Source organism: Myotis yumanensis, unplaced genomic scaffold (assembly GCF_028538775.1).
Source record: "Myotis yumanensis isolate MYYU_CA2020_CCGP unplaced genomic scaffold, mMyoYum1.0.hap1 SCAF_6, whole genome shotgun sequence".
NCBI classification, from domain to species: domain Eukaryota; kingdom Metazoa; phylum Chordata; class Mammalia; order Chiroptera; family Vespertilionidae; genus Myotis; species Myotis yumanensis.
The window spans coordinates 6,387,367-6,413,098 of NW_027223757.1; the positions used below are offsets into that span (position 1 = coordinate 6,387,367).

Sequence of the window (25,732 nt, forward strand, 5' to 3'; positions counted from 1 at the left end):
AGCTTCAGTGTCCTCGTTAGTAAAAGGAGACACTGTGTGCAGATGTACAAGTTAGGATGGGCCGGTCTCCTAGAATTCAGCATGCTATTATAATCACTCACGTTAAATAAGAAGAGAATAGAGGTGTCCCCTGGATTTGGAAACATGGAGATCCGTGGGCGTTTGGTGACAGCAGTTTTAGAAGTAAGGATGGACTGAGCTGAAGGAAATGAGAACATCAGGATGGCAGGTTTACCGGACTTTGGACAGGGTTGACTCTAAAGAGGGGCTGGAAATGGGGCAGGAGCTGTGGAGGCCTGTTGATGCCAGTGACACATGTAGGTGCTTTCTTTTTTTTCCTCACTCCTCCCAAGATCTCTTCCTTTTCTTCAAAAGCTGTCGTGGGAGGTTAATGGTAGCTTTGCCTTCCCCTTCCCTATGAGCATCCACTCTGATCCCTGAAGCAGACACTAAGCCTAGACTCTCGTCTTAGGTGAAGGAAGGAAGCTGCCAACCTAAACTTTTGACCAGGATGTCGGTCTGGTCCTAGTTCCCAAACTGGAGGGACATCGCTCTCTCTGGGAAATAATAAGCACGCTGCTTCCAGGTCACTGAACCCAGTCGCTGGAATTCACGGGGGTTAAATGCTGGTTTGAACTGAATGGTGGAGAACTTGGGATGACTTGGGGAAGTGGGAGTCTAATAGGGTAGAGGAATAGGGCACGTTCAGCAGTCTGAAGGCCCAGGGCTCCAGGTGGGGCAAAGGGAGCTGAGAGGGTGCCAACAACCTCCTCCTCAAGGTCAGGAAAGCCGCCCATCCTCCTTCACCGGCCCCTTCTCAGCTGGAGGAATAGGCAGCCAGTTGCTATGTATTAACATCAACTCACTGACTTGTCTGGAAAACTGTGTACACAGGAGCCCCGCCGGGATTGAGGTAGAGAGGAGCAAAGATCGGGGACCTAGAACAGAGAAAGAAGGGATAGATGTGGCCTTATCTAGTAGTCCGCCCACGATCCTTCTGCTAGGGCGGGGTGGGGGGATGTCACCACGATGTCCAAGGAGACCCATCTACTTGTTGAAGTCAGAGCCTCCCCATTCACAGTTTTAAATGCACGGAAAAGCCTTAAACGCAAGTGTATTCATAGTCACAGTTTTATTTATTCTTAACCTTTTTTCCAATTAAATGTTGAGACAAACTAATACACTATTAACATAAAAAGGCTAATTTATTTTTACAATACCCTTTGAAGGCGCTGACTTTTTCTCCATTCACAAACGATTTGCTTTGCTCTGTAGGAAAAACCCAAGTTGACTCATCCTGAGTAGAAAGGGCTGCCCATCCTCATCACCCCATTAGGATCCTGACAGTAATTCACCGATCTCCGGGGATAATCAGTAGGCTTTCAAATACCGCCCCGGCCAGTGAGAAACACTATATTTAAAGAATCGTTATAACTGTTCCATGGTTCCCTCAGGCAATTAACCTGTGCTGCTGGCCATAAATTGCCCGGCTTCTGTCCCCACAGAGTAAGTATTTGGTCTGTCTGCTCAGAATTAGCGTGCACTTTCTTCTTCCCTCCAGGTAGACCACTCCTTTGTGAACAGTGGGCATCAAACAGCCATTAAAAAGGACTACATATGTGTAAAATGTAGCTCTTAATATTTCTCTGGAGCATTGAGTCGTATTATACAGAATTATAAAATACTATCAGAAAAGGGCACTTTACATATCATAATAGTCATTTTGTAAAGTTCAATTTGGCAATTCTAAGCCACATTTAATTTTCTCCGAAAATTCCCAGGTGTCAGGAAAATATTGCTCTTTGTGGCTTTCCTGTCTCTTTCAGGGAACGGGTGAAATGACAACCTTTTAGAAGTAGCACTTACTCTATAAGTAGGCACTAAATTACTTATACCAAATGAAGCCACATATTCATTTACATTAAAATAAATGCTAAAATAATAATAAGTAATTTTCCTATATAACCATTCTGGGATTTGTGCAAATTAGAATCGTGCGTTCTACCTTAGTATCACTTAGAATCACTTGTAATTCTTCATCTTCACTGATAGGTGGAGCTAGTAATTTCTGTATTAATTATAATATTTTAGCATATTAAAATCTATATCTAGATGAAGCAGATACTTCAAAGCTTCAAAACTGATGAAACTGCATACTTCTCTTTTCAGGGATAAAACCATTTGCATTAATATGTGAAATACACCATTAACGCACCCCCTGCTGATTGCCTGTGCTTCGTAGGGAGTAATGCATAATTTTCTGAAAATGAAAAGACTGAGAATCAGATATTTATGATGATAAAAAATTAGGTCTCAAGAACTATAAAAACTTGGAAGATTATCCTAAGATGGATTTTTTTTTATTCAGTTCAACAATTATTTAACACATACCAGAGGTACAATATAGTCAGAAGATCTGAGTTTGAGACTCGACTGCACCCTCCCTGGCCCTGTAGCAGTGCTCACTGAATATCTTTGTAAACCTACATGAGGGATTCAAATGAGAATAAAGTGAAGTAACATGGGAAACTGCTTTGTCAATATAGGTCATAACCTCGCAAATGTTGACTATTTAAGATGGCATGGTATAAGACAATGATTCTCAAATTTAGACCTGGGGACACGTTCTTGGGAATCCACATTCTCCATGGAAATGTGTTTTTGTTCTTTTTAAAATTTTGTTTGGTTTTTACGCTGGTGTTAATCTTTTAAGAAGTTCATGTGGGCACATTCTGAGCCATCTGAACTTTCTCCTGATTGTTGCTATGCAACCTGTGTATTAAGGATGACATTCGTGCCAAGTAATTCCACTTCAGTTGTTTCCACACTAATGAAGATAGACCCAAGCAGGCTTATTATGTGGCTTCTATGTTCCTTTAAGAGAAAGGCAAGAGACAATGGCAAGAATTCTGCATAAAGATTTGGTGTTAGTTTGGATCCAGAAAACTGGTAAGAAAATTCAATCATTACATGGCACATTGGTACTGAACTTTTTTTTTTTTTTTTTTAATTTCAGAGAGGACGGGAGAAGGAGAAAGAGATAGAAACATTGATGATGAGAGGGAATCATAGATTGACTGCCTCCTGCATGCCCCACACTGGGGATCAAGCCCAAAACCCAGGCATGACGGGGAATCGAACCGTCACCTCCTGGTTCATAGGCCTACGCTCAACCACTGAGCAACACCGGCTGGACAGTACTGAACTTTTTACAAAAGAATCCTGCCAATCAGCATAAAGAGCAGTGATCTAACATTGTGTATCATTTGTGTTGGTTTGTAGCTTTGCATATACTTATTTTAATTGTGTTTAAGTTAGTCCCATGGAAACTGTAAACTTACAGTTTACTCAGATTTATATTGTATAGATTTACATAACATTATAAAATTAACATATATTGGTTAAATAATTAACTTAAAAATTTAATACTTGAGGTGTGTGGCCCATGAGATCAGAACTCAGAAAAGAAAAAAAAAAAAACCAGGTTAAATCTTCTCTCTGTATTTTGCTGTGCATCCTGCAAAGTCAAATGCCCTCAGCTCTATCTCTTCACAGTCAAATAAGGATGATCATCCGATCTTCAGAGGACCATTGTGAGGACTGAAGGAAACAATGACTACCACTGCGAGTGAATGCTTTCGCGGGTATAGTATGCTTTGGTTACAATAAGGGCTCTGAATCAAGAGTTTAGGCTTTCGGCCTACATTTCTATGCCACCTTGGGCAAATCATCTTACCTCTATGGGAGTCATATCCCAATTTCCTAAAGCTAGGAGGTGTGTCAGATTATCTCACAGTTCTACCTAAAATAGCTAGAACAGAAGGTGGTTGGGTTTTCCATGTCATACCCATAGTTACTTGGTTATCCATTAGCTTATTTTAAACTTACTACTCTGAAAAGTAAAATAAAAAAATTAAAATTCACTTGTGATTGATGCAGCAATTTGCAAAAAGGATTAGAAAAGCTAAATTACCCAATCTATCAGATAGATTTGATATTTCTTTGCTTTGTTGTTTTCTCTGGTATAATGGAGAGACAGAACTCATATTTGAGCCTTCTTTCTATACTTGGATGTAGCATTGTAGGCAAGTCAAATGACCTCTCTACACTGCCTGCACTGCTTAAAAAGTAGGCTCTGGACACAGACTTGTGGATTCAAATCCTGAGTCCACCACTTGTTAGCTGTGCAGCAGCCTAGGGCAAAACGTTATGCTTTGTGACACTTATTGAAGTAATAGTTGTAAAGCACTCTGTCTGGGACTTTGGGAAAAGCTCAGTGAATGTTGGCTATTATTAGTATTATGTTCCTTCCCTTTCATCCTTGGCTCTCTGGTTCTGCGAGTAGAGGCTGAATACTTGAAGCGTGAAGGGGCAATAAGAAAACTGGGGGAAAGTAAACAAGGAGTGGCAACCAATACTCAATGCAAAGCAGATTAATAGCAAGAGCAGCCATCATGCAAGTCGGAAAGCTTAGATTGGATCTGGGTCCCACAATTTTCTGATTTTGTACATTTCATTAAGTTATGACCTGAGTTTTTGTTTCCTCTGCTCTAAACTCAGGCTAGTGATTCTTATTCTACTTACTTCAGTGTAAAAGTTCAAAAACAAATATTCACTATACACAAAAACACTTCCTAAAGTCTCATGTACTGAACAAGGAAGTTTTTCTCTTTGATGTATACATTTTTTTTTTCCTGGTATATAGCTCTTTTTTTTTAAATTGATTTAAGGTATTACATATGGGGCGGAAGAACTGATTCTACTTCTCACCTAGCAAACCATGCTGACAGTTTTTTAAACCCTCTGGGCGCATGCACCTGCTGGGTGATTATAGAAGCAACAGCCGCCCTGGATTGCAGGTTTACCATATGCCACGCATTGCACGAGGTTCTGAGCGACCTCTTTCGTTTAGTGCTCACAATTTTAAGGCAGACATTCTGTCCACTTAACAGATGGAAAAACTAAGGCTGAGACAAGTTAGAAACCTGCCATCCGCCCTGTGGTGCAGAGGTCCTATAAACATCTAACCATAAGACAGAGTTGTTGTCTTTTAATATGTTTTTTATTGATTTCAGAGAGGAAGAGGGGGAGAGAGAAAAACATCAATGATGAGAATCATCCATTGGCTGCCTCCTACACGCCCCCCTACTGGGGTCCTGGGGATCAAGTCCACAACCCCGTGCCCTTGACCAGAATCCAACGCGGGACCGACACACTACCCACTGAGCCAAACCGGCTAGAGAGTTGTTAGCAACCAACAGTTTTATCTTTTATCACCAGCTTTCCCGCAACTATTAGGAACGTCCATCTACGTCCAGTCAGCCCAGGCAGCTTGCTGAGCTCCACGCATCCGCGCATCCCCTCCGCGTCCTGCCAACGCCCCGCCCACCCCGGAGAGGCGGAAAACAGCGGACCCCTACCTGCACCGCCTTTAGCTGCACACTGCGCCTGCGCGCTGAGAGCGCCCGGATTTCCTGTCCGCCCTCCAGTTCCGCCCGGAGACTGTCGACCAATGAGGTGAGCCCGGAGGCGGGCCAAAGTCCTGCAGGCTCCTCCTCCGCAGGAAGCGTGCCCAGCTGCGGGGGAAGGTCCGCGTGAGGCTCTCACGGCCCCGCGGAGGCACATGGCGGCCTCCGGGGCGCTCGGCACTTTCCGTCTCCCGCCGTTGCCCACGATTCGAGAAATCATTAAGTTGTTCAAACTGCAAGCGGCGAAGCAGCTCTCCCAGAACTTCCTCCTGGACTTGAGGCTGACAGGTGGATGGCTGCCCCCGCCGTGGGGGCGCGGGGCGCGGGTCTGGCGCGCCTCCTGCGGGCGGGTGTCCGGGGTCAGGCCCAGGTGTACACGCGGCCCGCAGTCAGGCCCATCCTCCACTTGCTGCCAAAAGACCCCGCGCCCCGCAGACGCGAGCAACGCGTTGTGGCCTCGGACCCCCGAGCTCGGGCGTTTGCGGGCTCTGCGGGCGGACGACGCAGCCCCGAGGGGAGCAGGGGCGGTGCCGGGGCAGGCGGGTGTGGGCGGTGGAAATCGGCTGTGTTGACACTGAAATGGGGCTGCACGTGCTGGCTAGGTTACCTTTCCGCGCGAAGTTACCCGAGTTTAGATTTGTGCAGGGTTAGTTTTTTTGTGGGTTGTTTTTTTTTTTATTATCAGTAACTTGTCGCAAAAGAGTGTCAAACGTTTACTTGTTGCATCTAAGAAGTCCCCGAGGGCGCAAAGACTCCTTTGAGGAATGCATGTCCAACAATCCCTGCAGGTGCTGGAGCCGAAAGCCGGAGTGAAAAGGGCCAGGTCTGCCCTCAAGGGGCTGAGGTTTTAGTAAGTTTATGTTCCGCTCCTGCTGCGCAATGCCAGTCACCCGTGCGACGTGCACAGTTGGATGCGTTTTGCACGTGTGCACATTCGTTTAACCACCACCATTTCCTAGGGATGTTCCCTTCCAAAGGACGAGGCTGCAGGAACCGATGACACATGTGTCCGCTGATGTCACTGTCGGAGCACATTCCGTTTTTGAGGTTTTGATATTCTCTTTGGCCCCTCTTCAGAAGCCGAAAAGATGAGTGCGTCCCACCCAAAAAGTTCATTTTCAGTTCAATCAAGTACTGTCCACAAAGCACAACTAAGAAGTTCTATTTCTTGGGCTTGGAGCCTTTAGTTCTGCCACAAGTGAATAGGACTTGGTGTAAAATAGCTTAATTCTGCTTCAGTTTTTTAATCCGTTGATTGAAGGAAGGTCCTACAAGACCCACCGCTACCGTTATTTGGTTCTGGCAGTCATTAGCCACATTCTAGGTATAAAGCACCCTTCTCAGGACCGAAAGTGTCGGTCTTTATATTTTTAAAAGATTTCTTCATTTGTATTTTCTCTTTGAGCCTTTTATTCTCCCCCGGGAGTAAATTCCAGAATCTAGATACTCTCCTCTCTTCTATGGGAACCAAAATGAAGGGACATTAAGGTACTTGTCTGAGGTGAGAAGCTCGGTGGGAGCGGAGAAGACTGAACCCAGGCCTAGTGACCTGCCTGTGCCTCTGTGATGGCATTTGTACTTGAAGAAGGCACTGCCCTGCTCTCCACTTTTAAGAGTGAGAATATTAATTCACCCCGTAATGCCTGTGCTTAATGTATCGCCTCTGTTCCCTCTGGGAGGCAGTGGTCCGTACCCGAGCCAGGATCGGCTTTGGGATTTACACCTGAGCTGGAGCCCCCTGCTCTTCCACGTGGTTTCTAGATGACCTTGTTCAGATACAACAGGTGAGGGAGATGAAAAGCGCAGAGGAGTTGAAGTGGGATAGTGAGGATTTGTCGTGAGAAAGCATAGGAAGCACCTGTGCCAGACAGACGGCCGGCGGGTGCTGAGCCCCTCCTGCACCTTTAATAGACAAAGCTATTTTGGGATGGATGAGAGCCTTTCTCGCTCTAAGGCTACAGAGGTCAGATCTCAGTAACAGACGCAAAAATGGGACTAGACAGTGTCAGGGAACACTGCCAAGAAGTGCTGGTTGTTTTCAGTGACTGCATTGCCAACACTGTGCCAGGCGGCCCACTTGCTTGGGTTTTAGTAGCTCAGTCAGTAAGACCAGCCGGTTGTGCTTCAGAGTGATAATTGGTTGCATTGAATCCCCAATAATCTGCTTTTCCATGATTTCTTCAGGTCGGCTAACTTTAAGAAGTAGGTTAATATTTTAAAATTTTAACTTTTCCATATCAACTCGAATGTTTGCAAAGCTTAAAAACCTCCACTGCTAAATTTAACTTCTAACTGAAAATGACCAAGAACCCCAATTTCTGCAAGTCTTATGATCCAGGAACTTGTTGCCAGTGCCATATTGTCCAGCAACCAGAGACCTGGAGGTAAAAATGGAGACTGCCAGCACTTTTTGCTTCTGGATCTTAAAATAGCAGCATTGAAAATTCTGAATGTGAAACTAGTCTTGTCCATTCAAATGTTTGATGCTCAAGAAGTGTTAAGTGGTACGTGCTTAACCAGCCCATTCTTCTAGGAAATGATTGGTTTGGAGGAGGAACAGGGTAATCCTATTTTTTGTTAAAGGACTGGTACTTTTCAACTGTGATGAGATAGAATGATGAATGGCCACTCAGTGTTGGTTGAGGTTGAGAGTTAAATAATTGGCATTAATATTGTATAAAAAGGATTAGTTGATTAAGTAGTGGCTGATAAGAATTTGTATTGATTATTTTTTTAATGCCATACATTAAAATTTGCCAAGATAATCAAGATAACTGAGACTTTCTTTTCTCCAGATAAAATTGTGAGGAAAGCTGGCAATCTGACAAATGCGTGTGTGTACGAAGTAGGCCCCGGCCCAGGGGGAATCACAAGATCCATTCTCAATGCCGGCGTTGCTGAACTTCTGGTGGTGGAAAAGGACAGTCGCTTCCTTCCTGGATTGCAGGTGAGATATTTAGTGTCTTTTTAAAAATCCAATTGAAATCTTTAGGCCAAGACTTAAGCCCCACCGTCCCTGAGGATTCGATAGGTTACAGTCCCCAGGCTCCACCCCAGAGATTTTGATTCGTTGTCCGGAGGCCTAGAAGGCAGCATTTCTAACGCATCCTCACGTGGTCCGTTGACCAGGATCAAATGAACCTGCTATTATAAAAACACGAAACAAACTCACTGTTCTGTGTCACCTATTTAAAAATCTAATATCTGTGGGCGTTATGGCCCATCCCTGAAAAAATAAATAAGGATAAGTAATGGTAAAAATGACTCAGCATGACTTCTGAGAGCTTCACTTAGTTCAGAAAATCATTTCTACAAGCAGAAGATGGAGAAGACATTGGCTTAACTGAGAGACTAATAGTTAAGCTTAGGCATTCATAGAAGAGCATTTTTAAAGTGAAGGAATGGAGTAGTGCCACTTTGTGAATAGATTCAAGATGAGCTGTGAATGAAGTGATACGTGCATCTTCAAAACAGTCCGTACTGTTATTGCATGAGAATTACTTGAAGGAACTGGGCACTTTTCAGCTAGACAAGAGAAGCCTTGAGTGAGGGAATTCAAAGCTGCCTATCAAGGTTGGTGGGGAGAGGATAAACTTGTTTTGATCTTTTCAAGGAAAGAATTAAAACAAATAGGTGGGAAGTGAAGAAAGCAGGTGCAGATTTAAAATTAAAAGGAACAGCCTGGGCCAGGTAGCTCAGTTGGAGCGTTGGCCCGTGTACTGAAAAAGGTCGCAGGTTCAGTTCCTGCTCAGGGCACATACCTAGGTTGTATATTCCATCCCTGGTCAGGTATTTTCTCTCTCCCTCTCCCTGGCCCCCTCCTGCGTCTCTCTGTCCCTTCCTATCTCTCTAAAAATCAGTAGAGACATATTCTCAGGTGAGGATTAAAAAAAATAGTAAGAAGGGACATACATTTTAAAAACGTTGTCAAACTGATCTTTTTTAAAAAAATATATTTTACAGAGAGGAAGGGAAAGGGACAGAAAGTTAGAAACATCGATGAGAGAGAAACATCGATCAGCTGCCTCCTGCACACCCCAACTGGGGATATGCCCGCAACCAAGGTACATGGAATGGAACCTGGGACCCTTCGGTCTGCAGGCTGATGCTCTATCCACTGAGCCAATCCGGTTAGGACCAGTGATCATTCTTCATCGGGGACACTTAATGACTGAAGGGCCTTTGATTCCCCCAAACTAAAACTTTAAAGAGCCTTTAGCAATTTATTAAAGGTGAGTCCAATAGAATAGTCAAATTATCTGCATGATTATTTTCATACCAGAGGAACAGTTGGGTTTAAATTAGCACACTCTAATACTTATGTGTATGTGTATCAGTGGGAAAATACTTATTTTCTGCCAGAACACTCAGAAAATTTATTTGAAAATCTAGGGCTGTGTGTGCATGCATCTGATTTTTAAAAGAAACTTGGTGATTTTTTTTTCTTACTATTTTGCTATATCCCGTTTTACAAAATTTTATATTTACTTGGATCTAATTTTGCCAGTCTTTATTGACAGAATTGGTTTCAGACTTATAAGTTTATTTGTGGATATTATGTGGTACATATTCCTTGATCAAATGTGGAATATTGAATTTTTGCTTTGAGCTGCTTTCTTATTTTAAGAACTGTATCTCAATTGGAAGTGGAAGTGGGGATATTATTTTGGGTGAGATCATAAGATGAGAAAAAGAAACTGAACAGCACTACATAATTCTCTCAGGCTTAATCATCTAGCCCTTTTTGGACATAGGGAATACTCCTCTGATATTTGGCTCTTAAAGAGACTTCTTAACCCTCAATCTACCCAATATTACATGCAATTCTTTCTCATTGGGCAGGGAGGTGAATCACATTTCTGTCCATCCCCATCTTAATTCACATATTCTCTCAGATTTCAACTAAAGATCTTTGAAGACAGGCTTTAAAAACCAACTGCATCCTTTTTATCTCAGCTGTGCTCCCCCCAAGTCCCTGCACTCCTAACCCACCTTGCTTTATTGTCTCATTAGCTTTGCCATCATCTGACACTATCTCTGTGTTCTTACGTGTTTGTTGTTTCTTGCTGCATCTCTACCATATGTGAGTGAGTGCCCGGCACACAGCGGGTGCTCAGTAATGCCTCACTCAGGAAATAAAAAGGTTGACTATCTGTGTATATATCCGATTAACTGACTAAGTGTGTCATTTAACAATGAAAGTGAATAATTGTGTAGCATTCATTATCAAAAAGTTTTGTGCCCTTTTTCTAAATATAAGTAGGTTAATTTCAAGGTAAATTACATTGCAAAAAATGTATATTTGACTTACATGTTGCTGTAGAAGAAGCATGATTCTTGGTGCCTTGTGTGCAGGAAGGGAGTTTGCCTTAAAAAGAAATGTTGGATACTAAAATATCAAATAAGCTTCTTTTTCCTGTAAAGAATGTTTCAATATGTAAAACCACTTTCCTTTAGAAGTACTAAATTAATCATAAAACCGAGTACAGGCAGGAGGAGAGCGATCTATTTTAAGGATTCCATTTTAGTGACTTCTAAGCTAATAGAATTACTTTTTAAAGAAATTGTAATAATTCATAAAATGTCTTCTAGTTGAAAGTATGTCATTTGTAGCTTAATTCAATTCTTATAATATTATCAGGAGGCAGCTTAGAGGAAAGAACATGGTGATTATGTAGGTTTCAGTATCCACATGTTGTAAAGGAGGAAAACATCTCTAATCTGTGAAAGCATTATGTTTTATGGTGAAGAACTCAGACTCGAGTGTCAGACTCTCTGGGTTCAACTTCAGGCTCTACCATTTACTAGTTGTGTGACCTTGGTGGGTACCTGTCTCTCTGTCACTTTGCCCATAGGATTGTTGTGAGAATTAAATGAATACTTCATACTTAGTAAGCATTTAGTGCAAATTTTTATATAATTAATTAAATGATTAACTCCATGCTTTATACACCCCTGTTAATTAAGGATTGATCAGGAGGTGCTGATCTGGAAAGAGGTATAGGAGAAAAGTCATGTTATTTCTTTGGACTAAAAAAATCGTCAGTGCTGTGTAAACAGTGGGGCTTAGAATTTCTCCTACATTTTCTTCCAGGTTATTATATAGCTATAGCGCTTTGTTTGGTATTTTAGTGCTTTATTGAAGGTGTGTGGTATATGTCTTGACATATTCCAGTGTATCTTTAGGTGTTAGCATACAAACCTACAGTAGTCTACTTGCTTCTCTCCTTTGAATGCTCATTGTAATACTTCCCCTTTTGTTACACAGTTCACCATACAATGTGATTTTTCTTTTAAAAGTCAATTCTGTGTTAAAGAGATTACTATTCTGTGTGTATTTCCATCTAGTATCATTTTCCTATTACCTGAAAGATTTTCTTTAGCATTTCCTATAGTGTAAATCTGTTTGTAATATATCTTTCGGCATTTATATGTCTGAAAAGTGTTTTGTTTTGTCTTCATTTTTTGAAACACGTCCTGGCAGCGTCTTTTCACTGCTCTTAAGGTTTTGTTCCCCTGTCTTCATATGTTGCTTCTAACAAGAAATCTGTCATCTTTATCTTCGCTCCTCTGTCTTTTTTCCTCTGGCCTTTATATTTTTCTCTTTATCACTGTTTTGAGCAGTTTCATCATGATGTGCCTTGGTGTCATTTTCTTCATGTTTCTTGTTCGTGGGGTTCGTTGAGCTTCTTGGATCTGCAGGTTTTCCTGTGCTCTCTGATGTCCAATGTCTGCATATTGTTGTTTCAACTGTTTTGGTTTATTTAAGGCAAAAGCGTGTATCTGCTCCCTCACAGTCCACCTTGTCCAGGGTTAAGCAGTTCCTTTAAATTATAAGCTTATTTTGTGGAATTTTGGAAATAGGAAGGCAGTGGTTATTGTTAGTATTATCTCTGGGTTTTATAACAGGTAAACAGAGTGATTATTTCTACTTGATAGACAAAGTGGAAAGTTCACAGAATGGAGACTCAAATAGGCTGGTCTTCAAATCTCAGGTGTATCACTAGCTTTGTGACCTCGAGCTTATTGTTGAACCTTTTTTAGCTTCAGCTTTTTCATCTGGGAATAATAGTTACCTTGGGTGGTTATTGCAAAAATAGACAGGAATTTATATAAAGAGCCTGGTATATATTGCAGTAGCCAATCAGTGGTTGCTGTTATAATTACTCCCCTTCTCGTCATCTTATACAGGGACATAAAATATAATACAGTCATCTTGGCAGAAGGAGCTGTTTTTAATCAGAGATGATAAAATGTTGAAATTCTTTCATCTCTAGCAAACGTTTAAAAGGGAAGACTGCTTGACGTTCTGCTATGAGATGATTATATATTTTGTACATGTAACTTACTTGATGTAGCTATAACCATATTAATCATAACGTAGACAAAAACAAGTAAACAAAAGATAGCTTACAGCAGAGTGATGTCCTGGTCCACTGCGCCTCAGGTGAAAGGTATAGAGGTCAGTGCTCGAAGCAGACCCTCTGACAACAGCAAGAAGTAACAGTTATTACTGTGGCAGAACAGCTATAAAAAGCAAATATAAAAACTGGGGGGAAAAGCACAGTGATAAGGGTCATAACCATTGAGGCCATTACTCTACAGGCAGAAATGAAGAAGCCATCAAGAACAGGGTGAAACTGGGTTCATTGTACTTGGCTTAAAGAAGAGAATTGTGCAATATAGTTTATAAAGATTTCCATATATGTCTTTTTAAGAAATATTAACACTTAAAGGAGTAAACGTTTGTTGAATAGAAAACGTAGTAAGTCAAACATCTAATTCCTTCATGAGGCTGAGTAAATGAGTTTCTACTATATGTATTCTGGTCCTGTTTAAAAAGCAAAGCAAACTGACCTTTGGAAATCATGCTGTAATCTTCACCCTCAAAAAGTCTATTGTAACATCTTGAATTTTTTTTAAATGGCATTTGTCTTTTCTATGTATTCTATATAACAGTAAAAATTGTATTTTCTCCTGTCATATCCTCTATTGTAGTTTTTTTTTTCTCATATAGTTTGCCTGACAGCTAGCCCAGCCCGTATGTCACAGCATGGGGTTCTCACTGTGTCAGGAAGAAGGCCATGGTCCTGAGCTGTGTGACCAGTGCTTAGCCCGCCGGGCAGTGTTGGCTGCCATAGGCCCCTCACCAAGAGAAGGTGGCATAAGATGTGCAAGATGGCTATTTGATACAGTTTTTTATTCTCAAGGAATTTATCATTGTACGCAAGTTCCACGAATTACATAAATTCTTTCATCATCAAATTAGATCACCAACGAAGTACCTCGGTGGGCCATAGCCACTCCCTGCAGGAAGTGTGCACAAGACCTTGGCTCGTTAGAGGAGAGGTTTTTAGTGGCCACATGTGGAATACTTCTGCCTTTGTTTTCTCCTTTCAGAAAAGGCACTCTGCATTATGTGTGCCATGTACCCCTTACAAAACCTAACACCAGGAAAACCATTTTCTCTCTTGGAGACTTGGTATAATTACTTCCCTAGAGAGTCACAATTTTATAATTCAGTAAGTTGGTCATGAGAGCTAACATCTCTAGGATTTAAAGAGTCCTTTTACCCTAAGCCAAGCATGTCAAATTTGCAGCCTGTTGTGCAGCGCACAACAAATATTTTTGCGACCCAGCCAATATAACGGTATGTAAGAAATGTTTTAATAAAAATTGTAACTTAATTTTTACAATATCCTGTTATACATAACTAGAGGTCGATGCACTGGGGGGGGAGGGTCCCTCAGCCCGGCCTGCACCCTCTCACGATCTGAGAGTTGGGGATGTCCTACTGATGGCCTAAGCCGCTATCTGGCCTCCCTCAGCAGGAGGCAACTGGTCGGGCAATCAGGGGACGGTGCTGGCCCCTCCCATCACCCCTCCTGTGCCGCTGGTTGCTGCTCCTCCGCCCCCCATCGCCATTCTCTCCCTCTGCCCCCTGGCACACTCCTTGGCTGGCCTGGCGCCGCCTGATTGCCAGCCTGCGCGCGCGCCCCCCCCCCCCGCCCCCCCCCGTCATTCTGCCGTTCAATTTGCATATTACACTTTTATTATATAGCATTATTAATAACGAACTACAACGTTCCCTAATGACTGATTACTATAATTGTGCTGCATTCATTTCCTTTACATGCCTTAGGCACAGGCGCACCATTACTTTCCACTAATACTAGCAGCAAATATTTTAGCAGCCGAATGCCATGTTATTAGTCTTGGACTGACTTGTTTGGTGTGTGCAACAGGAAATATTTCACTTTTGGAGAACAAGAAAAATAGGTTACTTGCATTATGCTTATTTGTGCAGTTGTTCAGTGTCTGGTAAGTTAATGTTCAAGAAAAAAATACTAATTTTTATTAAAATGTTCTGTTATTTTATGTTAACGATTCCTCATTTATTTCAGCCCTTTATATTCAGCATTGTCTCTATCGAAATAAACCTACACGTTTCTATGAAAATTGAAGCTTTTGGGGTTTTTTGCGGCCCACATAAACTTAAACCTTGCTTATTTGGCCCGTGTTAGCTTTGAGTTTGACATGCTTGCTCCAAGCTTCTCATTGGAAGAATTTAGGATTGAAAACTAGATAGAACAGTTTGAGAATGTCTGTAAAGGTACTCACTTGGCTGTAAGCAAGTGCCTACACTCATAGTCCGCTGTGCCTGGAGCGTATGCAGAGGTAATACCTTTGGAGTTCTGAAGTGTAAGGCACCAGTGTGGTTCTTGAGGGGCTATAACTGATCTCTCCCACTCCTCCATCATTCCCAAACATGGTAATGAAACCGTCTTCTCTCTAAGTGGTTAGTTAGAAAGTCTGTCATTGCTGACTGTCATCTGGTGTGTGCCAGGCTATTGTCTAGAGCAGTGGTCTGCAAACTGCGGCCCCTTGAGTGTGACTCTTCCACAAATACCACGTGCGGGCGCACACGTACAGTGCGATTGAAACTTCGTGGCCACACTCAAGGGGCCAAAGAGCCGCATGTGGCTCGCGAGCCGCAGTTTGCCAACCACTGGTCTAGAGTCATACCATTTCAGTTTGCGAGCTTTCTCCCCCATAGGCCCTTCACATAAAGCTTTGAACGCCAGCATTCATCCCTCTGCAGTAGGGAGTGAGAAAGAGGAAGATCGGGCTACCAAGTAGTCATGGGGGAGGTAGACCTTGTGAAGAAGAAGGGTTTGGTTTGTCATTGAAGGAGACTTCAGCCTGAAGGGAAATCAAAACATACCTGATAGAATGCAACATTGAACCTAGGAAAGGAAGGTAAATGTGTTACGTCAGCTTCCTGGTATGCAGCTGAGTGTGTCACTGTGGAAAAATGAACATTTCAAACGTGGTTGAGTTATCAGAGCCTGTAAATTAACGCCAAGGAGCCTAGTTTGCATTGCTTTGTTTTGCCTGCGTCTTAATTACTAATTACTTAACTACTTTCTATATATTGACGTTGTGAAACATAGGTTTTTAGTTCTGCCTCTTTGTTTTTGGTATGCTAATTTGTTTTGTTTTAATTATGTGAAGCATAATTATAGAAAAATTCTAATGTTCTTCACTGACAGTAAGTGCTATCATTAAATACACAGTTTTTGTCAGTAAGAGCCTGTTCCATAGAGAGCTAGCTCCTTTTTTATTTATAGTATATTGAGGTTATTATGTTTTCTAAGATGTAGTGTCTGGTAATCATCAAATTAAATTTTAACAAATTGTGGTGATTTAAAATAATCCATATACATTTTAATATCAGAGGTGCACATCATTTTTGCTGAAGTGCCATGGCTAAATACATTAAACTAGTTGATTCCCAAACTTTAAATGTTTAGCTTCTTACCAATATAGGCAATTCAATCTGTATTTCTGAAACATTACTTGTGTAATTCTGTCTGTCTGTTATCAGTGAAATAAGTCTTTGCCAGCGAATTGACCTTACAAATTTATGGAACCCCAAATCTCGCAGGCTAGGCAAGGAAGTTTCCAGTGTCACAAAAAACTGAATGCCATCTGGTCATCCACTCACTACGTACCTCCGAGGTACTCACTCTGTGCTGTTGTAGCTGCAGGGGACCTTGCGGGAGATAAGAAACAGGTGCGCCCTAGCTGGTTTGGCTCAGTGGATAGAGCATCAGCCTTTGCACTGGAGGATCCCGGGCTCCATTCCAGTCAAGGGCACATGATCTCTATTCGGGGGCATGCAGGAGGCAGCCGATCAGTGATTCTCTGTCATCATTGATGTTTCTGTCTTCCCTCTCGCTCTCCCTTCCTCTCTGAAATCAATACAAATATATTTAATAAAAAAAAAAAAGAAAGAAACAGGTGCTGCCCTTCCGGAGCATGCATTGTTACAGGGGAAGAACCTGCAGGCACACAATTGTGATACTGCGTGATCTAAGCTTCAGAGAAGCATGTGCAAGGCACAGTGTTGGCCCAGAAGTGGTCCGCGCCTTCTCACTGGCTTCGGTGATGCTTCTTTCATCCTTCCTGTCAGTTGCCTGGGTTAGGCGAGGAGAGAGTTAGGAGAAAATTAGCTTGGCTTGAGCTAGAGGAGCAAGACCAAGGGGTGCTCAAGGCCAGACTTCCCTGAATTGGAGCTGAGGTTCTCTGAGCTGAGACTTAATGTGGAAGAGGGTCACCTCTTCCTTTGTAATCCACTTGAGCGATGTTTGTTCTCATTGACTATATTCATTCCTGCATTTTAAACTTTGTAAGCTCAGGGGCTGCATCTGGTTTTATTTACCAAGAACTTTAAGAATCAAGTTCTGTGTTGGATACAGAGGCACTTAACATGATACGAACTTACAGATGGCTTAGCTGTAAGGCAGCAAAATCTCAGGCATCTCTCACAGCAATAGTTTACCAGTATATTTTCTAGGACAAAGGAAACTAAGGAGAAAATAAACAAATAGGACTACATCAAAATAAAAAGCTTCTGCACAGCAAAAGAAACCATCAAAAAAATAACAAGAGAGCCCACTGCATGGGAGAACATACTTGCCAATGATACATCCAATAAGGGGTTACCCTCCAAAATTTACAGGGAACTCATACAACTTAACAAAAAAAGACAAAAATCCAATCAAAAACTGGGCAAACCTAAATAGACACTTATCCAAAATGGACATACAGAAAGCCAAGAAACATGAAAACATGCTCTAAGTCACTAATCAGCCCAGAGATGCAAATCAAAATGACAATGAGGTACCACCTCATACCTGTCAGAATGGCTACCATCAACAAATCAACAAGTGCTGGCAAGGATGTGTTGTTATAAGCTGCTGCTGGGAATGCAGACTGGTGCAGCCACTATGGAAAACAGTATAGAGTTTCCTCAAAAAATTAAAAATGGAACTCTCATTTGACCCAGTGATCACACTTTTAGGAATATATCCTAAGAAATCAGAAACACCAATCAGAAAGGATATATACACCCCTATGTTCATAGCAGCACAATTTACAACAGCTAAGATTTGGAAACAGCCCAAGTGTCCATGAGCAAATGAGTGGATACAAAAGCTGTGGTACATCTACACCAGTGATGGCGAACCTATGACACGCGTGTCAGAGGTGACACGCGAACTCATTTTTTTTGGTTGATTTTTGTTTGTTAAATGGCATTTAAATATATGAAATAAATATCAAAAATATAAACCTTTGTTTTACTATGGTTGCAAATATCAAAAAATTTCTATATGTGACACGGCACCAGAGTTAAGTTAGGGTTTTTCAAAATGCTGTCACGCCGAGCTCAAAAGGTTCACCATCACTGATCTACACAATGGAGTACTATGCAGCTGTAAAAAAAAAAAAAAAAAAAAAAAAAAAAAAAAAGAACTCTTGCCATTTGCAACAGCATGGAGGGACCTGGGGAGTTTTATGCTAAGTGAAATAAGCCAGTCAGAGAAAGACAAGTATCACATGATCTTACTCATATGTGGAATCTAGTGAACAAAATAGATCAAGAGACATAGAAGCATGGAACAGACGGTCACATTTCAGAGAGAAGGCAGGGGACGGTGGGCGAGTGGAAAGAGATCAACCGAAGAATTTGTATGCATTATGCATTATGCATAACGCATGGACACAAAACAATAGGGTGGTGAAGGCCTGGGGTGAGAGGTGCGGCTGGGCTAGAGGAGGTCAGTGGGGGAGTAAGGGACACGCATTACTTGCAACAATGAAGATTTTTTTAAAATATATTACAAATGCTTTCTAATTTAAAAACTTACAGATAGGAGTTGAGTTTTTGCTAAATTTACAGAAATACAAGTCATTCTGAGGGTCAAAATTCCGTTAATAGATGTTAAATGGTAAGCTGTTTTTATACGTTCATCTGTTGCTGTCTGTCCTGTCATTCATATGTTAAAAGTGAAATGCCACTGTAGTTTATTGCGGTTGATACTATGAATTTGAGTTCATTAACAGTCACGCTTAGTCTCTGGCTTTCAGATTGATTTAATAATGCATAGATTTGAAGTAAAAAAAATAGTTTCAGTATTTGACAAAGTGTATGAGCTCCTTTTGTTGACCTTTCTGAACTAGATGCTTTCTGATGCAGCACCGGGGAAACTGAGGATTGCCCATGGAGATGTGTTGACATTTAAGGTCGAAAGGGCTTTTCCAGAAAGTCTTAAACGACAGTGGGAGGATGGTAAGTGACATTGGATTGTTTTTCTTTTTGTTGTTCTTGTTGTTATTTATGGTAGAAATACTTACATTATTATATATTACAAATGTTATTATATATTTATATTAAAAATTATCCAGACACAATTAATAGGTAATATGTATTGTAATTTATTCTGCTTTTCTACTTTCTTCCAAAATATAAAATCTGTTACTTTCTTAATTCTTATTTATTTGTCCCATTTTTCAAATGTTTTGGGTTCTATTTAAATAAACTTGTCATATTTAGGATAGCACATGAGATGAACTATAAGGTGTTACTTTTTCCAAATGGTAAAAAGAGAAAGGGTTTTAGTGAACCAAGCCACACCCAACCTTTCTTTTACGTTTGTTTCGATTGTGTTCACACTCAGTGACCAACCAAGGCACTCTTCATTCACGGCACTGTTTATTGAGAACCTCTGTGTTCCAGCGCTTCTGTTTTTTGCCTTTAAAACCCCATAGAACACATGAAGGGTCGATTTTGGTGTGCCCCCCGCCCCCATCTAGCTGCCACCATGTGTCTGGCCTCCACGGCCAGGCTCCTGCAGAGGTTGGTGCTGGCCCTCTCCGCCTTCCGACGCCCCATGCTCTTCTCAGCACCTGCCTGTGCCTGCCCCCCTCCCTCCCCCCCCGCAGTGACCTCCCCAGTGTCCCCCGCCTATGACAGTTCTCCTGGTTCCTCTGACTGTTACTGACTCTCTTCTGGAAGATGGTGCTCCTGCCTTCCCTGAAGCCGTGCCCTCTGATTCTCCTTTACATCGCTGTGAGCTGTCTCTAACTCCTCTGCTGATGGTTATTTTTTCTCCCACCTCTCACCTGTTTCTGAGCTCTTTCTCCTCGGCCGTCTCCTGCTACAGATCCGTCCGGATGACTCCTCCCTGGAGGACACCTGCAGGCACTTGCAGGCTGTGTCATGTCGCAGGCACTTGCAGGCTGTGTCCGCTTCCCGGGCATCCGACCCTCCGCAGGTTCCTCTGGGGCGTACAGGCACCTTGACCTCTTCATGTCCAAAGCAAATTCTTTTTCCTCACATCAGTTCTTATTGTATCTTTTTCTGAAGCCAAAAATCTGAGGACTTTCACTGACTGATTGAATGCTAATTAGGTAGAATTTTTCCCCTTAATAATTCAAAGCTGATTGTGGGGGCAAAAAACAAAAAAACATTGCTTTTGAAGAATAAATGGTGTGGAATATACGCAACCATAATTTTTCATATATTTTTATTTGATGCTGTTAGTATTTAGTTTGACTTTTACGCTTAATTAAAATTATATTCAAACTATATTGATGAAATCATTTCAAGTTGGTTTTTCTCCTGCCAACCAGATCCTCCAAATGTACATATTATTGGAAATCTGCCTTTTAATGTGTCAACTCCACTCATAATCAAGTGGCTTGAAAATGTTTCTCAGAGAGATGGCCCTTTTGCTTACGGCAGAACCCAGATGACGTTGACTTTCCAAAAGGAAGTGGCGGAGGTAAGTTTTAATTTTTTTCTGGCTATTTTACCACGTGATCAAATTCCAAGACAAAATAGTTCTGCATTTGTATGTCAGACTGTTTTCTAAAGCTGATACTCCATTACACACACACACACACAAAAACCCTACAACAGCGCAACCAAAAGTTAAGCATGTGGTGGTGGCGGCAGATGTCACTGCTGTCAGCTTTCCATGCAGAGTAGGAATGACATGCTGCCAGCTAAGAAGGCGGTGTGGTGAGTACAGGAAATAGCCCCCACTCAGCTAAAGAAAGGCGGAACCTGTGCGATGTGCTGATGCACTAACACATAGGGATTGGCATGTGACGTGTTATCACTGATTTGCTGATCTTAATAGTATGACAGCTGAAGAAGGTTATAATCAACATGGAGCTGAGAAAGGGAAGAGGGTCGGTGGCTCACTACTCAGTATGTAGACTCACTTTATCCCCCGCCTTGGCCATGCCTGCATGCCCACAGCTGTTGTGTTCCAGGTTCACTCTCTAGAAAGTAAACCTACAGGGTAGGCCAGGGGATCTGCAGACTGTCCGTGTTTTTAAAAAGCTGTGTTCTGACATATAAATACAAAAGAGTATTTAATGTATATGTGTGGCTTAACAAAAAGAACACCTGAGTCCCCATCGCCCAAGTCAGCTTAGTAATGAAGTTGCCAACGTCTTTGACACTCTCTTGGATGCCTCATTCTGATTTTACCTCCTATCTTTCACCTACTGCAAAGGTAGTCAATACTGTGGATTTGAGACTTACTATTCTCTGCAAGTTTATCTCATGTATCCTCCTTATCCTGATTCATTCATATTACTGTTATATAGTATATTATATATACTACTACAACTGTGTCGTAATTTACCTGTTCATTCTCCTATTTGGAGACCCTGTATAGTTTCAGTATTTTGTTATTACGAGCAAAACTGTCAGGAACATTCGTATATGTTTATTTACATATATAGATGTGTGTATATATATGTGTGTTTGTGTGTGTGTGTGTGTATATATGAGGCAGAGCACATAGCACATAGAAATGCTGGATTGGAAGGTCTGCAAATTCTCCCGCTTGCTAGATAACGCTAAATTGTTCTCAAAAGTCACTGAGCCTGTTTGTATTCCCACCGGTTCATTTGCTCTATATCTTTTCCAGTACATGCTTTGATCGAACTTGCACTTTTTTTTGTCAATCTGGGGGAATGGTGTGTCATTGTGGTTTTATTCTGTCTTTGCTGTTTTTGATGATTTTTACATGTTTATTGGCCTTTTGGGTAAACTCTTTTTTGTGAAGTACATGCCTTTTAGTGAGTTTCCTGTTGGGTTGCTTGTCTTTCTCTCGTTGATTTGGAGGAGTTCTAACATACTCTCCTTACTAGTCCTTTATTAGTTAAATGTGTTGCAGATCTTCTTCCACTGTGGCATGTTGTTATTTTCTTTTTACAGTGTCTTGAAGGACTGACGCTCATAACTTTAAATTTATGGTTAGTGCTGTTCGTGTCTTGTTGAAGAAATTATTTTATAGCTTGAGGTCATGAAGATAATTTGTCTACGTTATCTTCTAGAAGCTTTATTCTTTTACCTTTTAAATTTATATCTGTAATCCACTTGGGGTTGATAGTTGTGGGTGGTTGAAATAGAAAGTAATTTTAGTTGTGTTATCCTGGGAGCCCAGTGAGCCCAGCACCGTTTACTGAAGCCTGCCCTCACTCACCTTTAACCTGTGGCATAATGACAGAAGCCTGCGTAAGCACTGGTCTGATTGGAGCCACACGAGGAAAGGTGGTATGAAATCTAGGGACGGGAGGTCCAATACCAGAGGAGGGAATCTTCAGTCCACATCACGCAGATCAGAAATTTCATAAAATATCTATCATGTTTGCATATAATGAACATTGGGGAGACTTTAAGATTGAATTAGTGATGAATAAACAAGACACTAAATACAGTAGAGATTGAAGCAAATAAAATATATCATTATTGGAAAGAGAAGTAAAAAATATTTAGAAGTATATTGTTGTTTATATAACATCTCAAAACATTGTTAAGTTCCAGGGATCACGTGGAGATACTGACATGTAAGAATGGGTAAGACATTTTGGAAAAGAAGAGTGCTGAGAGACTTGCCTATGGAGTGTCACAATGTCTGTGAGACTCTAATAATCATCATCATCAAAGCACCAGCATGAGACAGACCAAGGCGAGGTTAGAAGGCCCAGAATCAGGCAGCTTAGTATAGGATAACAATCAGATTATACATCAGCAGAGAGAGACATAATTTAGCAAATGCATGTGTATTTGGTTAACTCTTAGGAAAAATATTAGTAATTTGCCATATGTAAAAATTAATTCCAATTGCTGTGCCTTCAAATTCACCACACAGCAGCCATTAATCTGAGGCTCAGTCCCACCTACTAAGTCAGGACCTTTCTGAGAAATCTGCCCAGTGCCCTGCGGATTCAAGGCCTCTCCACTTCAGCTGTTGGGGATACAAACTATTTCCAGTGCTTTGTGAATTCCTTTAGTCCTGCTTTCCGGTGGTATTTTCTCCAGCCTCCCACCTTGAGGAATTAGTTACCCTCAAGCTCTCACAGATCTGTGCTCAGCCTAAGACTTGAAGAGCATTATCTCAGGAGCTCTCCCTCACTTCCTTCCTCTCTCTCTCCCAGTCTCCACCCTGTGTGTGTTCCCGGACCTCCAGCCTCTGTCTGCTCATGTCACGGCGATCTCTGGGCTCTGTGTGTTCCTCCTCCCCCCGCTGCAGCCCGAGAATGGCCGAGACTGAGAGACTTTGCCTTAGAGTATTTGGCCATAAAATCCATCACAAAAATGTACATAAGACCTTTGTGTGTTTGTTAGGAGCTCCAAGGTGACGTCCCCACTTCCTAAGGACTTCTTCACTTCCTGCTCTTAACTCTGTTAAGTCTCTTCTGTTGGTTGGTTTGAATTGAGGCCATGCTAATAGTTTTCTGTGTTGGTTTTCTCAACCTTTGGATTTGTCCTTGGATATTTTTTCTCAGCTGACATGATTATTATGGTATTTCTGTTCTTGAATAATACAATTGAGATGCAAAATACCATGTACTTTAATTCTTTGGGGAGAAAGAGCAAAGGAACAGAGGCCTAAGAGGTGGAGTGATGTTTTCAGTGACTCAGTGTCAGTTGTGGTTATTAATAATAGTGCTGCTCCAACTTCATATGCAATTATTTTTTTAACAAAGAAAGTTGATTTTGGTTAAATTTTAGTATGAATATTGAAAAGCCTTTATAGTGAGTCTATAATTTAGGAAATGCTTTAGAAGTACGGGAAACACTGGTCCTCTGACTGATTTTGACATTTTGCAAGTCAGAGTTTCAGTGGGAGAATATAATAGCATCGTTTTCTTATATGCCCTCTCTTTGCTCTTGACAAATTTGTATTTTGAAAATTTGTATTTTACCCCAGAAAGCACTTTTAAACATTTGCTTGGCTTGGCTTGGTGAGTTATAAAACAAATGAGCATATCCTCTTCTTTCTCTTTAAGACTACAAGGTCTGAATGTATGAATTCAGCCCACACACAGTAAGGGACATTTAGACACTATAAAGCTACAGCTCGTAAAATAGAATCAGACGCTGTAGCAATAAATGATACCTTAACAAATCTCACCTAACCTCGTTTTATAGATGATGAAACCGAAGCTCCAAGCAATTTAATGTTTTCCGAAAGGTCATGAGCCCATTACAGGGAAAGCTGAACTTGAACACAGGTCACCTGTTTCCTGCTGAAGTCACGATGTTCAGCTTCTCCACGTGGCTGGACCTCTGGTCTTTTCCTTCCGGGTCCAGCATCAGCCTCTTCATCTCCTCCTGTCTCCAGGGACCCTGGCTGGCTAATGGTCACATCCCCAGCAGGAGGCAGTCACCTCTTCATTAATTACGTCGTTCTCTCTGTCCCCGATGTGTGGTTGTTTCACTTCTCAAGTATAAGCCAATTTTTTCTCCTTGTACTTAAATTTTTTTTAGATGAATAAGGGAAAAAAGTAATACTGTCCTTGCGAATTCTTTGACCCTTTTTTTTTTCTTAGACTCAGTCAGAATGCTTTTAAAAGCTCAAAGGTTAGGTATTTCCTTTTAGTGAAAAATTAGCTGGTTTGGGTTCCTGGCCTTTTGCTGTTGCAATCATCTGTCTTCTAATGGAGTTTGGATTTTCATAGCTTTACCTGTAATATATACACCACAGAAATACCAAATCGTGTTCCAGCAGTTGATCGACCATTTAACTCTTACGCTAGCTTTTAATGAAGCCCTTTGCCGAGCTGTTTGGTCAGTGGCTTGAATTTTTCCTGTATGTGTGCTGCTTTCTTCTGAATTGAGCCACATTGTTCCTAAGGTTTCGTCTCCACACCACGGCTGCATTGGCTGCAAAGATTGGGTGGGTGATGTTATGGGTCAGGACAGCCCCTCCCCTGGCAGGAGAGGACACGGCACTCAAATGTGTCTCCATGTCCAGTTAGCTTCCCCTCTTGTGCCTCGCTGGTTTGCTTTTTGGTTAAAGTGATTTTTAAATCTCTGACTTCATCTGTGGGAACATACATTTCAGATGTAAAGTGACAAATTGGAGGAAAATCCAGGATGAAATAATACTTTTTTAAAATCTGGACATTTCTTTTGGCTTACATATATTCTAATTTGGTGATTATGTTCATGGTAGATTTTAGTTTTATACAACTGCTTTGAATTGTGCCAGTTTGCACAGTGTATTTTCAATTAATTTTTTACCAGAGGTAAAATTAAGCTCTCTTTTTTTTTTCTTTTTGACCATTTGAGCTTACTTTTTAACTTAAATCTGTACTTCCATTTTTTGTCTCTGTATTTTTTATATTGGCTGAGAATATATGTATACTTTTTGGTTTCACATTTTAGTCAGGAAGAGTTTATTTTGTCAGATATACTGTAGCATGTCATCACTTGCCATAAACTCAACTTCCCAGTGATCTCAACTGTCTAAATACAGACAAGAGCCAGAAATTTTAAAATAAAAAGGGATGAGGAGTGGCTTCTGAATAACAAAACAGATGCTACAAAGCTACAGTTAACTTAGCCCATAGGAAGTTTTCTCAGCATCTCAGATTGAAACCTATTTTTT

At 41.3% G+C, this 25,732-nt stretch overlaps 1 protein-coding gene and 1 long non-coding RNA gene across 3 annotated transcripts in view; one reads left to right on the forward strand and one right to left on the reverse strand.

Annotated features, from left to right (window-relative positions):
* LOC139013005 (uncharacterized) overlaps nucleotides 1-5,444 on the reverse strand; it is a 43,007-nt gene extending 37,563 nt beyond the window's left edge. For both annotated transcript variants that reach the window (XR_011471918.1, XR_011471917.1), the window contains exon 1: nucleotides 5,421-5,444. This is a non-coding gene — a long non-coding RNA (uncharacterized lncRNA). The remainder of the gene's footprint in view (nucleotides 1-5,420) is intronic.
* Nucleotides 5,445-5,586: 142 nt separating this feature from the next.
* TFB1M (transcription factor B1, mitochondrial) overlaps nucleotides 5,587-25,732 on the forward strand; it is a 38,350-nt gene continuing 18,204 nt past the window's right edge. Inside the window, exons 1-4 of the mRNA XM_070417429.1 lie at nucleotides 5,587-5,756; nucleotides 8,264-8,415; nucleotides 18,996-19,104; nucleotides 20,448-20,599. Of these exons, the coding sequence (XP_070273530.1) occupies nucleotides 5,624-5,756; nucleotides 8,264-8,415; nucleotides 18,996-19,104; nucleotides 20,448-20,599 (546 nt within the window). The 5' untranslated portion in view covers nucleotides 5,587-5,623. The remainder of the gene's footprint in view (nucleotides 5,757-8,263; nucleotides 8,416-18,995; nucleotides 19,105-20,447; nucleotides 20,600-25,732) is intronic.